At 39.5% G+C, this 14,170-nt stretch overlaps 1 protein-coding gene across 1 annotated transcript in view; it reads right to left on the minus strand.

Moving 5' to 3' along the window:
- dchs1b (dachsous cadherin-related 1b) overlaps positions 1-14,170 on the minus strand; it is an 88,434-nt gene that overhangs the window by 17,199 nt on the left and 57,065 nt on the right. Inside the window, exons 5-11 of the mRNA XM_008427253.3 lie at positions 6,636-6,818; positions 5,103-5,334; positions 4,252-4,488; positions 2,548-3,600; positions 2,159-2,346; positions 1,558-1,654; positions 1,295-1,452 (exon numbers count right to left, since the gene is read on the minus strand). Of these exons, the coding sequence (XP_008425475.2) occupies positions 1,295-1,452; positions 1,558-1,654; positions 2,159-2,346; positions 2,548-3,600; positions 4,252-4,488; positions 5,103-5,334; positions 6,636-6,818 (2,148 nt within the window). The remainder of the gene's footprint in view (positions 1-1,294; positions 1,453-1,557; positions 1,655-2,158; positions 2,347-2,547; positions 3,601-4,251; positions 4,489-5,102; positions 5,335-6,635; positions 6,819-14,170) is intronic.

Below are 14,170 nucleotides of genomic sequence, written 5' to 3' on the forward strand. Positions count from 1 at the left end.
GTTCATATATGAGATGGTAATGGGATATTTGTGTCTTCCTGATTGATTGCGTTATGTGACCTGCTATCCCCAGAAGTGTGTTGGTGCGTAGGATTGTTACACAAGCAGCTCAAATTCCAGTCATTAAAGTTTAGAATATTTAGATCAAAATTTTAAGTTTATGAAGAGAGAGTACCAATATTTATACTACATATCTATGCTGCTTGCTTTGTCTGTATACAATATTATCTTGAAACACACAAAAATATGTTATAAACCAAAACAAAAAAAACAAGCCATATTAAAATGTACACAAAATTATACCGATCTGTTATTTTACAGGTACTTTAAAGCTGCTGAAATCTTGAGCACATCCATAATATTGATTTTAATGAAGAAACGTACAGGGAAGTTGTCTCAGCAAATGTCTGTTCCTAAATGACTCAGATCAGGACAAAAAGTCCCCACCATTATTTACTGATCTACACTGCTTTTTCTGCTCAAGACATCCAATATTTGTGTGACACTAATTGCTGTAGTGTACAACAATTTGAACATGTTTGATTTTATCCACTACTTCGTAAAATGTTATCTCAAAATCAATACACCGGACATCCAAAACAAGTGTTTCACGATGTCCGTGTGCATGCATGTGTTGCTCCCTGCTACTGTACAGTGGTGCACATTCCCTTTTTGTTTGTATGATTCACTGCAGCTGGCCCTCATCAAATCTCATCTGGGAACGTTTGATTCCAAGGTGCCTGTTTCCCCTCTGTCTAATCACACTGTCACACAAGCAGCGCACGAGTGAAATCTGAGGCAAGCACTCCTGCTGCAATTAGCATCCTTTTCCTTTATAAAATCACATCAGGCAGAAAAACAAAGAGCTTAAAGCTCTACAGTGAAAGCAAGCCGCCACCATCCTCTCCTTGAAGACATTTTTCTCCTGCAGCCGAATTCCTAATATTGTATGTTGATATGCAGGATTGACCTTCACTGCTGAGAATTCCGAAAATTAGTCCAGGCCAGCGCACTCCCAGAGCGCAACATCACCCTCCCACCCTGGACTTTTGTTACCTCCATGACCTCCGAATCAGGAAACGCACACTAGATTTGATACATGCTTTTATTTACATAGGCATGGGTTCAGCTTCACTCGTTCTCATAAAACTCTATAGCAAGGAAAGCAAAAAGAGTGAGGTAAACTGTTACCCGTTGTGCTCTGCAAAAAGGGCTTCAGCTCCCCCCTTGATTTCGACTAATTTGGACAGAAAACAAAAATGTATATTCTGTATATGCTGTATATGTTGTATACCTGTATACGGATTTGGCAGGTTGAGCTGAGGCCTGGAGTGCCGTGGTCAGTAGCGGTCACGGTAAATCCGTACTCGGCTCTGTCCGCCCATCGCAGAGGGGAAGCAGTTCTCAGCTCACCACTGGTGGGGTTCAAGGAGAATCGCTCTGCTCTGGGTCCTTAGGAATGTGAAAGAGATAAAACAGTAATAAATGAAAGTCATCACCGCTCAGTTACAGAACTGCAGTGGGCACTGGATCAGCGTTTGACCACATTGGAATTACCTGATAAAGAGTAATGCAGGGTACCATTCTCCCCTTCGTCTGGGTCCTTAGCTGACAGAGTCCCCACCACAGTCCCTGATAGAAGCCCCTCTGTCACCTGCAATAAAAAAAAACTCTCAGACTTCAAACAAGTTTGCAAACACTTCCTCATATTTGTCTTTGCACTTAACATGTGCATACAGTAGTTTCTTCAAGTTTAAGTGATTAACTTTGAAGAAACATGTACCAAAAACCACACAGAGCTCTAGGTTGGTTTGTCTAGCTACCGTCCCCCCCCTCGCAATAATGAATGAAATCATCATCCTGAAATCACTTTTTATATTTACTATTTTTGTCTAATACAAAAAAGCTTTAATTTGTGAAGCACTTAAGTGCAACTAAAATGTACAAAACAGAAAATAATATAGACCTTTTTTCTGGCACTGTGGATCAAGTAAAAATGATTGTGTGCACTGTTAGCAATGTTAAGGTATAGATGACAAAAAAATAACTTGCCACAAAATAATTCTTACTGATACAACATTTAGAATTTGCCATTGACAAAAAGAGAAAAATTGCAGCTGCATGCCTCGTATATTGACATATCTCCCTCGATTCTCACCTGAAACAGCAGCTCCCGTTCAGGTCTGGCATGAGTGAAATTGGGGGCATTGTCGTTTTCATCCAACACGGTGATGTGAGCGGTGCCTGTGGCACTGCGAGGAGGGGTACCCCCATCCTGCACGACCACCACAAGCTGATAACTGGACTGCTGCTCTCTGTCGAGGGCGAGGCGGGTGCTGATCTCCCCTGAAGCAAAACGGGAAATTACACAGAAAGCAATTTAATGGTTTCATTAAGATTTTACTGATCATTATGTTCTGGTAGGAAATGATGTGGCTTTTAATATGCAGTTACTTTAAGTTTGCTGTAATGCTGATTTAATTTTAATCCAATTAAAACTGTTAAAATGAAGTGATGGCGTAGCTACTGCATGTTGGTTCTAGTCACCTGTTTGGGAGTTGATCTGAAAGTGTCTGTCAGAGTGGAGAAGTCTGTACGTGAGTCGAGCATTTAGTCCTGCATCTCTGTCTGTCGCAGACACTCTCCCAAACCCGGTTCCTGCCAATAAATTCTCTCGGACTGCCAGGAACACTCTCTCCTGGCTCAGCCTCGGGGAATTGTCATTCTCATCAGTTACAGTCACCCTGACAGTGGCGCTGCCGGTCCTCCCTGCTCCACCTGGGCCTGATGTAGCTAGGACGGTCAATAGGAACATGTCTTTAACCTCTCGGTCCAGAGAGCTTCGAACAAACAGCCATCCAGTGTCGGGCATGATGCCAAATCCAGCTGCATCACCGTCGGGCCTCAGGCGGTAGGAAACGGAGGATGAAGACGGAGAGCTTCCAGAATTCCCTGAAGCCTCTTTGTTGAGTGCTCGGACCTGCAGGAAACGTGTGTTGAGAAGCGTGTTCTCCCGTAGCTCCACCCTGTAGGTGAGGGTATCGAAGGTGGGGCCTTGGGCATCCTGTGCTTGGATGTGGACCACGAGAGTGAAAGTGGAACTGAGCTGAGGTGCTCCACCATCCTTCGCTATCACCTGAAGATCATAGCGTGGGACACTTTCATACGAAAGACTTCCAATCAAGCGTACCTCCCCGCTGCCACGGTCAACACCAAATGTCCTCTGGCCACTGCTGCCTGCAGCCCCGGCAGAGATGAGGTCGAAGCTGAGCTGACCGTTGTGACCGGAGTCTTTGTCTGTGGCCTGAATACGGTAGATAACTGTTCCCATTTTGGTTATTTCAGGCAAAAGGAGGGACTCCGATGAGGAGGGGAGAAAGGTCGGGGCATTGTCGTTGACATCTGAAATAGTTATTCGAACATGACTGTTTGCGTAGGCTGGAGGAGAACCGGAGCGTGCCTGGATCTCCAGATCAAGACTGGAGCAGGTTTCATGGTCAAGAGGAAGAGCTGTCCGAATGGTCCCAGAGGTGCTGTCCACTGTAAAGTAGCCATCAGGGTCTCCAGAAGAGATGGAGTATAAGATGCCTTTAGAGACTCCTGAACGGAAAAGCAATGTTAAAGGTCAATGTCAAGTCTCTACATAACCCTTTTTAACAAGCATCTTGCACCAAAGTGCTGCATAACATGAAATATAAATGCAATGAGAGATACCAATACAAAAAAAAACATTAAAGCCTCAGCAGGTAAATTTAATAAATAAAATGTTTTTTACTTTTTGTTCAAACATTCACTCCTGACAGTATAATATAAAACAGATTATCTGTCTCCTCTGCCTCTCTGTGGTCCTACTGCCATCTGCAGAAATACACTGCTCAGTCAGAAATAACCAATCATAACCAAAAGGAGGGTCTTAGCGCTGTTAGTCACTGTTGTGTGCGAGCTGCTCAGTGTAAGCGCATACAAGCTCAAGATTGCTGGTTTTCTGCAGCTGATAATTGTAGAGAAACAACCTAATATTGCAGAAAAACTGTTTATCTGCCATCGTCTGTGGCTATGCTAACTAGCCTGCACATTCACTGCAGGCTCTGCAGTAGCAGGAGCTGTAGCACTGCTGACAGCAAGTGGGAGGGTGTAAGCAATGCATGACTGGCAGCACTAAAACCCTCCTCCTGGCTCTGATTGATTGTTTCTGACCAGGAGTGCTACATTACAAAGAAAATGCCTAATTAATGGTACAAATATTCCCACCTGCTTTTGTTGCAGCACGGACCACTCCCACCGCCGTGCCTCTCAGAACATCCTCAGAAACCGTGAAGAAATACTGTGCCTGTTCAAAAATGGGAGATGCCACAGAACCTCCCACCACGCTCACATTGACTCTGGCATTAACTGGTGCCGTTAGACCGCCGCCGTCCTCGGCCGATATCACCATGGAAATAACCGTGTTGGATTTACCATGGAGGGAACGGGACAAAGAAATTACTCCTGCAAGTGCAGAAAATAAAAATGAAGTGTAAATTCTTTCATCTTAATTACAGACAGCTTCACAGCCAAGATCAAGACTGTACAAACTAAATATATTTCTTTACAACTCCTGTTAAGTTATTTAGTTAATTCATTAATTTTATTTTCTATTAAAACAAAATTAAATGTAACGTTTGGTCAATCACATCAACACTACTGGAGTCAACTGTATGAACTGACTGGTTCTTGTTATGTTCAGCACATCGTTTTATGTTTCCTAGAATTAGGAGTTAAAAAAATCAAATAAATAATGAAGAGAAAATTAAATACCTGGCTCGGTTTGATATAATTTGCAAGCCGAAATTCAAAAACAGTCAGCATTTTTAAGCCAAGATATTTTTCATTGGATTGGTTGTTTATTCTTGTCTTCAGTTAGGAAATCATACGGATTTACAGAATCACAGTAACACTGACAATTAAATATAATTATTGCAGTGCATTTGAGTCACAATTGAACCAGTTAATATCAATTCTTTATATTGTCTTCCTCTGTTTAGAGGTTTAAATGCAGGGAGGAAGTTAGTTTAAACGTTTAGTTATTGTTGTCTCATCACTTCCACATTAAGTAAAATCACCTGTGTCTTTGTTGAGAGTGAAGAAAGTGGAGCCCCCTGCAGGAACTGTGCGGTAGGTCACCTTGCCGTTTTGTCCAGCATCAGGGTCATTGGCTGTCACCTTGACCACGGAGGTTCCCGGGGCACTGTGGGTACTGAGACTGACCGTGTACACAACTGGATAGAAGGTGGGCCGGTTGTCATTGATGTCGACCACAGTGACCCTCACGCGAGACACAGAGCTCAGACCACCCTGTATGGATAAAACAATAGTTGATTCAACAGTTTCTGCATTCATATATGTAGGAAAAAAAGTTCTCATGAAGTACACAGTGTAACATGACAGCATTTTCTAGCTCAACACTCAAAAGGAATTCAAGTTAAACTTGGGGACATAAAGTTTTAGTTAAGTAGCTGTGCAGTACGTCACCACAGACAGCATACTGTTGGTTTTGTTTTGTGTGCCTTGATGACAATCAAGTCTTTTATTAAAAACTCCAACAACAAATCTGAGCAGTTTTAAAGAAAACCAGAGAGATGGGCACTTTGTTGACAATCCCTTAAATATGGAGCCGTTCAAATGCTGTGTTTGTCAGCAAAGTAATGGGTTTACACTGTAACTGCAGGGTTAGTTTACGAGGCCATTATAAAAAAAGAGATAGCTGAGACAAAGGCAATAGACACCATGTGGATACAGCTGGGAATGATGGATATGCAGAAAACCACTGGAATGACTTATTTTATTCCATTACAAAAAAACTGCAGATTAGATCCAGTTTGACATGTATCCAGCGATTAAATGATACTTTAAATTTAAGTAATGTAAATGTGATCCACTTTAGGCCTCTATTGATTCCAACTTATTTGACACTTATTTAATCAGAATGGTTCAATTATGACTATTTTTTTCCCAGTAGATTCTGTTCAAAATGATCTGGTAGCAATCAATATCAAAATGCTCTTTGCTTTTTTCCTTATCCCCATCCCTTCCTGCATTTCCTGTTTTTCACTGATTGCTTTGCCATCCTGTTGCTCCCTTTGATTCTTCAAGTCAGTGCAAGGAAACAGTGAGTTGGGTTCTGACGTGAGCATCACTTTGATCAGTTCAGTGGAACACATCTTTGATTTGTCTACAACATCAAAATTGATCAAAAGTTGTTGGTTTCTTTATGCCGAAAGCAGAAAGATTGTCTTTTGTCACAAGGAATCTGATATTCGCTGATGTATATCTTCTCCTGCAACAAATCAAGTTATTTGACTTTTTGAAAAGTTTACTTTAGCTCTAAATATTAGTTACTAAATATCTGGTTATGACTGCTTAACGGAAGAATGGCCAAATTATTGCTATTAGACTAATAGCTTTTTGATAGATTGGTTGATTTGTGCCTTTAAAAGAATTCATCAAAGCATTAATTCATTCATGCTACAAAATCAATAAGTGTGTTTTAGCTTGGCAAAATTTGTATACTAGCACTGTTTACAGGTTTAAATCAAAGTATTACAGTAATTTTAAATATTAAAGATACAGTAGTAATAGAGGAAATGGGCTCTTACTCCATCTGTTGCTGTCACAATTAGATCAAACTTGTCCAATCCCTCATCCCTGTCTAGAGCCGTGCTGGTACATAGCTGGCCCGTCTCCTTGTTAATGGTAAAGGGAAGTGTGCCTCCAGAATTTGAACCCAGGGTGTAGGCAATGGTCCCAAAAGAGCCTCGGTCCCCATCTGAAGCCGACACCTGATAGAAAAGACACACCACTTAGGAAAAGCACACATGCGTCAAATTGTTCATGCTGTACAATATCATGCCTGTAAAACCAGAAATGTTTGGGTGAAAGAATTCTTCCTGTGTTACAGTTTTAATACACAAACTGAGAACCTTTGCGTATCACAATAGTACACCACGATTCAGTCACCTCATAGGCATGTACAAGTGCTCCTGGTCAAATATCACATATCACAGCACTACTTACTACGATTTCCAGAACACCATAAAAAGAGCATCTGTGCAAGTAATCCACTTTATTACACTCCATTATAGATCCCAGATTTGTCGGAAATGTAAAAATGATAAAAAAAAAATTTACTAAAATAAAAATACATTTCCTCTTGGGTCTATTTTGAAATGTGGCATTTCAAAACAGGAATTTCTTTTATTGGGTGTCTGAGTCCAGACATGAAAATCAGTTCAACACTTGATCAAGTCACATAAACTGCAATGGAAACACTTTTTGCTCCAGCTGAGAACACAGTTTAAATATCCATACTTATTTTTTTTTCCTAAAAGTGCCAAAAATACTTACATAAGTAATGCCATTGTCAAATTAAAATTAAATTAAAACCAAAAATTGTGACAAGTAAATGCCAATTGTTGAAGCAAGCTTTTAGAAATTTGAAGGTTTAATTTTCTCTAGTAGTCATGCTGCTGAGCTTCTTGTCTGGCTTTGGCTCGCTAAAATAAACAAGTCTTTTCCCCGATAAAGACATTATCTCCACAGGATATGTTGATTAAAAACGATCAATATTCGTTAATCATGTCTTTAACAGGAAGACCTGGTAGTTAGCACCATTTCCTCACAGGATGAGGGTCGAGGTTTCAAATCCGGTCTGCATGGAGTGTTTGCATGTTATCCACATGCTTGTAGGAGTTTACTCTGGATAATCCAACACAATGTTGTTAGTAGGTATAATTACCAGTATACTCGACCATAGCTGCTTGTTGTCCACTTCTCTGCATTGGCCATGTGAGGTACTGGTCACGTGTCCAGGGAATGCTACTCCTCTCACTTGTTGAGTGAGAAACTAGCTCTGAAGATAGATGTCTTCAGATCAAGTTTTCCATGCAACTGGTAGTTAGGTGAATACCCAGAGAGATTAAGGGCAGTTTATGTGGCCCAGTGTTGTGACTGCAGCTACGGTCTACGTCTGATTTCCCAACATTTCCTCTGAGTTCCCAGGGATCTCACAGCAGAGTACAGCTGCAGAATATTAGGAAATTACATGACGGTATTATTATTTTTAATCTTGATCATACGAGTTCACTCCACATTCTTCTAACTCCTCATTTTTACATCCGTCATTACGAATGCTTCCAACAGTAACTGATCTTTAGCTTCTTGTGTCAGATGTGAGGTTCTATTAAATGTGGCTACATTATTGGCATGCAAAGTGTAATAAATAAATAAAAACTGACCAATGTTAAATAACTGCAGCAAGCAAAAAAATGGTCTTTCTGAATTTGGAGAGAAACTCATGAAAATATTGGCCACATATTCTTTTGCAAATTATTGGACCCTTTTTTTTTTTTTTTTTTTTACCGCTGAATGACTTCCTGGTCTAAATACCTAATCATGTTAGAGACTGAAACGGTTTTCTATCAATTTTCTATTTAACATGCCATTTAAATTATTTTCATTTCCATTTGTTGTACATTTCTATTAAAAATGAGCCTTCTTAGACCTGATTTGATCCATTTGTTATTGTTCACTTCAAATCATTCTTGCTACTTGGCAAGCTTAAAAGCTCCCCCTTGTGTATACACAGAAGTTCTGACAAATCTAGGAAAAACACTCAGAAATTCCATAACAACAATGATTTCTTTGGAACACACAAAAGGGGAAATGTCGTGTTTAGGCAAGGGTCTGGCTTTTTAATGTAGTTTTGTGGTGTTTATGGTGCTCGTTAAGAAAATCCTTCTTGCTCAGATGTTGAAACCTTGAAGCAAAGCCAAGATCCGCAAGCGCCGATAACATCAATCCTTCACTGTCACTGTCACAGCTGTCAACAGCTGGAAATTATGTCTGTTAAAACCTGCAGTTTCAATTTCATCTAGTTTTTTTACTCTCGTTTTTTTTTTCTTCTTTTATTTTTTTACATTTCCGGAAGTCTGTTTCATACACATCCCTTCAATGAACATTTAATTTAAGTTGTAATCTAGAAAATGTATCTGATTTACCAGTTTAAAATGATCCCTTTTCATCATGTATTTTTACTTTCAACAACATCTGACTGAATTAAAGCCTCCAGTAAATATTGTTGATGTTGCCTTACTAAGCCCCTAATTTACTCCCCTTTCAGACACACACTTTCACTGGCCACTTTCTGATATAGTTCAGTTGTATATTAGAACAATTGACAAATCAGCCAACCACATGGAAACAAATCAATCCCTACAGGAATCTTTAGGAGAAGATGACTCTCTGAAGTGTTAATGAAGCATTAGAATGAGGAGAAAATGATTTGAACATATATCATTGACTCTAATCTACAAACAGTTAGTTCTGAAGGCAAATCTGATACTAGCAAAATAGAAGTAATTTTTGATTTTCAAACATATAGCATTGTTTTTAAACCTATAAATATAGATGTAAGAGACATCATTTTTTTTATAGTTTATTTTATCAAAGGACTGAGTTCTGGATTTGAACCCACCCCGGCTCTGAACCCAACAGAGAAAACAAACACATAAACATCCGGTGGGATACTTCCTTTTGCTCCACCGACACGTCTTCACCATTATGCACACCTATTGGCTGCAGACAGACAGAGACCCAGAGAAAGTTGTTCACATACAAGTTAAAATAGGATTATTAGGACAATCTCTTAGGGAGTTGAGTTGCTCTAGCCAAAGCTAGACAATTAGTCTTTTTCTGAGGAGTTTTAATCCTCTTTCTTCATCGATCTGAACTGGACGTTTGGGGCTTAGAGATCATTAATGGAACTTCCTTTAAAGTTCAGTGTTGAGACTAACACTATCTTCTGCGATCTTGGTTTTTGCCTTAAGTGTTCATCGTTTCCTCCTCGCTGTCTGTGATGGATTAGCCACCTGTGGTGATGGAGTATTGCGTGACTTTAGATTACCCACACACCACCCACATATGATCAGGATCCTTTTCACTTAATCTAATTAAAAGGAATTTAACACCCACAACAGTCCACCTGGTCATGAAGTGACTTCATTGTCACCTCTGACTTTAAAGGAGATTCCAACTAAACATAGCAAATACACCACCTTGTTTATATAAAAAATTTTAAAAAATCTCTAACACAGTTGATGTAAGCACACTTGGAAGTAATTCTGTAGACTGAAACGTCCGTGGGAAAGGACTTACAACACTGCTGGAGTAAAAGTAGGACACTAATTCTCCACACATTAAACTTTAATGTTACAGATTATTCATGCTGGACAAAAAAAGCAAAAGAAACACAGAGTTGGACAAGAAATTTAGCCTTCTAACCATCAGAGTGATGACAAAGGATGTAATGATTTCAGTGGAGTTTCTTACTATCCTGCACACAGGGCAGTGGGTAGGCTGATTGAAGACTTTGGCAGTCTAACCAGAACTTGTAAGCATAAAATCCATGACCATATTGACAAAGTACAACATTTATAAATCAGTACCAGATGAAAACCACATTACTGAAGGAACAGGAGCATGTAGAAATGGTTTCTGTTGTCAGCATTGCACCAGCGAGACTCAGTCTAAACTGCACAAGGCAACAGGATCATTTCACTTGGTACCAAAAACTGCTTGCACTTACTTTGTCTCTGTATTTTCAGCTCATATGTAGATTTCAAAAGGCAAAAGAAGGTAATCTAGAGAGAGCTCAGGCTTAGCAAGTCTTCATAAATCTGGTGCGTTAGACTCAGAGGAGCCTGCACCCTGATCACGTGACAAGTCTTCCAGACTTCAGAGTGCAAAATCATTCCTCACTGAACTCTTTGTCATCCTAGAGGTAAGCATACAAGCACAGAGCAAAGCAAGCTCAGACTTAAGCTCATTCCTTTCAACATGTAAATCGCATTGAGTTTTTAGCACAGCATATGGCTATCTCATGCTTTTCTCTGTTGCTTGGAGGAACTGCCATTACAATGAGCCATGCTTAAGCAAGTTTTTTAGATCTGGATTTAGAGAGAAGTATCCAAATCTATCTATCTACACTTCAGCTTAAATTAGAGAAAATGTCTCCATTTTCAAAAATGGAGACATTTGGCGACATGGTCCAACAAAGTCAACATCCAGTTTGTTGACCTTGGACCATTGCGCACTAAGTATGCAGTATATTTGATGTTGCTGCAGTCACATAGCTACTGAAGGCCCTTCATGGTCATTGGGAATCTCCACCACTGTGGTATTGTGATTATCCATTAAATGGTTGTTTTTGAAGTTGAATAATTAAGTGAGCTGCAAAAACCAACTGGTGACTAAAATGATCAGACTTTTAGCTTGGTGAATGGCTAGTCAGAAACTCAAAATCAGCTTGTTTCACCATTTTGTCCTGCCAACAGTTTTCCATAAAAAAAATAGTCAAATCTCATATTTTTTAATTCTGCATAATTTGTCAAATCTCACAAGAGATATAGCATAATTCTGCCATTATTTCAACGTAGAATTTTTTTCTTCTTCGTTATGTTTCTACCTAATATTGAGGTAATTTTCTATTGCTGCACTTTTTCAACTTCTTCATTCTTATCTTCACCAGATGTTGGAGCCGGTGCAGATAAGTCGTGCTGTACTCTGCCGTTTGTCCGTGAAACACTGGATTTTGTCAAAGTAAATCCATCCACAGCATCTCGGATACAGCTGCAGCTGTCCTGCGACTCAAAGCTTTCATAACTTTGTGTGAAAACAAAAGCAGAAAGTGGGTTTTTTGGATATGTATTTTTTCAACCTGGATAATATAGAGAAGCATTGTAACGAAATGGACCTGTCATGTGCTACGATGTAAACTGGAATTTGAATAGTAATGATTATCAAACTATTTTCTGTTTCTGTTGTCAATCACATTATCCATGTCTGCCATAATGAAATCACTTCTTAGCTGCAAATAAGCATTGATAATTATTGCCAAATAACATAAAAAATTACTTTAGTGTAGGCGCTCTAGTCTTTAAATAAAAATTTAAAAAACATAATTGGGAAATTTCATAAAAGTAAAATTAAAATAAATAGGTAAACAAATACAGAAAAACACCATCTGTGATCGGAGGTTTCATAAAATCTAAGCAATAGTTCATAATCACCTTTAAGAAATTACTGCCTTTAAATCTGCTTTGACAATCGGTGTTATACAGCGATTTCCTTTAACCTTCCTGTGTGTGTATAAGGTGTGTTTATCTGAAAAAACAAACAAACATGTGATGTAACTTTCCTTTCTGGTATTGCTAAGTGTTTGGTCAACTGAAAGTATGCAGCATCAGAAGAGTGGTCGCAAATTGGAGCAATAGTCTCGCAAGACATGACTAGATCTCAGCTTTATTAATTTGAAAGTCTAATGTCTTAGAGCATAATCAGACATTTCTGATCATTTTCTAACATCTCTATTCATGTATCTTGTTTTTTTCATTTTTAAATAGCTGTGATCATATAGCAGTTTGAAAATGGAATCCATGTATGCTGTACAAATAGACACCACTTCATTTTAAGCAACAAAAGGAATCAAGAGTGTGGGTGGGTTGGTAAGCAAAACAAGTCATTTTGAGTTGGATGAAGTTAAAGCACTCATTTACCTTTTTTCCCCACTCATGTTCCCCTCACACATTCCTTTGCTCTCCAGTGAGCAGCATTCCTAATAGCATTCCGACATCTCCAAATTAATTTCTGTTTCTCTCTTGCCAATGAGTTCAGGCACTCCGGGTACAGTGAAGATATATGACATGGCAGGAGGGAATGGAGGAAAAGGTGGGAGATGGAACGAGCAACAGGGAGAATAGTTTGGCAGAGGAACAAAAGGCCAGGGATGAAGATAACACGAGACCTTGAGACGGGAACTAGGAGGACCAAGGCCTCATCTCCCAACCTGCTCAATCTCCATTCCTCCCCTGAACTCCCCTTGTCTGTCTAAAAACTCTTGCCCATTTTCTGTCCTTTCTCTCGCTCGTTCTTTCAGCACCCTATTACAGCAAGTGCTTGTTGTCTTTCATGTGGAGTTCACGGCTGGAAATGATTAGGCCCATCAAGCCTCGCAAGGAGAGAGAGGGAGGGAGGTGAAACAGGCGGCGCGAGAGAGATTGATTTCTATATTTGGAAGAAAGAATGGTTAAAATTATCAATGAACATAATAAGGGATGATGGTTGCCAAAAGCTCCCTAATGCTTGTAGTTTATTGCACGCAAAGACAGAAATATATGCAGATGAAAGGTAAATAGCTGTTTTTACAGCAGAGTAACATGAGGACATGGGGTGTGATTATCTCTGGGCAGCATCTTATGCTAAAAACAATAGTGTAGCAATACATTCAGTTCGTAGAAAGGAACAATACAGGATACTGCATATGAGAGATGGGGCATTTTGGCAGAATGATGTGAAAAATTAGAATTTTCTAATATCTTGCAGCCCTATTAGAATTCGCTATATCTCATTTATTTCATACTTGTGTTCCTCGCCAGCATCCAATGCTCCAAGGCAGCAGTCAGCATTATCTATTCGGAAGTATTGGTGCTTCTGATAGAATAATTAATTTTAAAAAATCCAGTAATTTCTTTTGAATTATGTTATATTTAAGTATTCTGCCTCGTAAACAGAGGCGTGCTTTCAGTCCCCACCCTGCAACTTGTCCGGTTTGGCAAGCCCGACTTGGCTCGGCTTTACAGAAATAGGGACATGCACCACCAATTAAACATAGTCTTAAGATAGCTCCACCATAATAAGGCTGATTGGTGTTACTCTCTTAGTTTCCACACAGGGCTGTCCTGATTTTTGTTTTGGCAAGTGGTTCAATTCCCAAATATTCATATGTGTCTTTTCTGTGAGTGAGAGAGAAGTGTCGCCGTTTTTAGCCAGCTAGAGAAAATTCCAGTCACTCTGTGGTACCTCACGAAAATGACATAACATTTTAGGCATAATATAGCAGAATCTCTCTGCAATTCTTGAGAACTTTTAAAAGCCTTGACAGTATGTAGCAAAAAACCCATCACTTGGTCTGAAACCATCAATCGTCACTTTGATTGGCAGCTTTGTGCTCAACTGATCATTTTGAAGTTATGCTCTTTTTTTATGCTCTGCTGCTCTATGTTTAACTGTTCAGACACACAAGCAGATTTAAATTATAATTGGTGGAGCCTAAAATCCCACAGAAATGTAAGCAGGT

Source organism: Poecilia reticulata, chromosome 14 (genome assembly GCF_904066995.2).
Source record: "Poecilia reticulata chromosome 14, P_reticulata-male-v2, whole genome shotgun sequence".
Classification (NCBI taxonomy): Eukaryota; Metazoa; Chordata; class Actinopteri; order Cyprinodontiformes; family Poeciliidae; genus Poecilia; species Poecilia reticulata.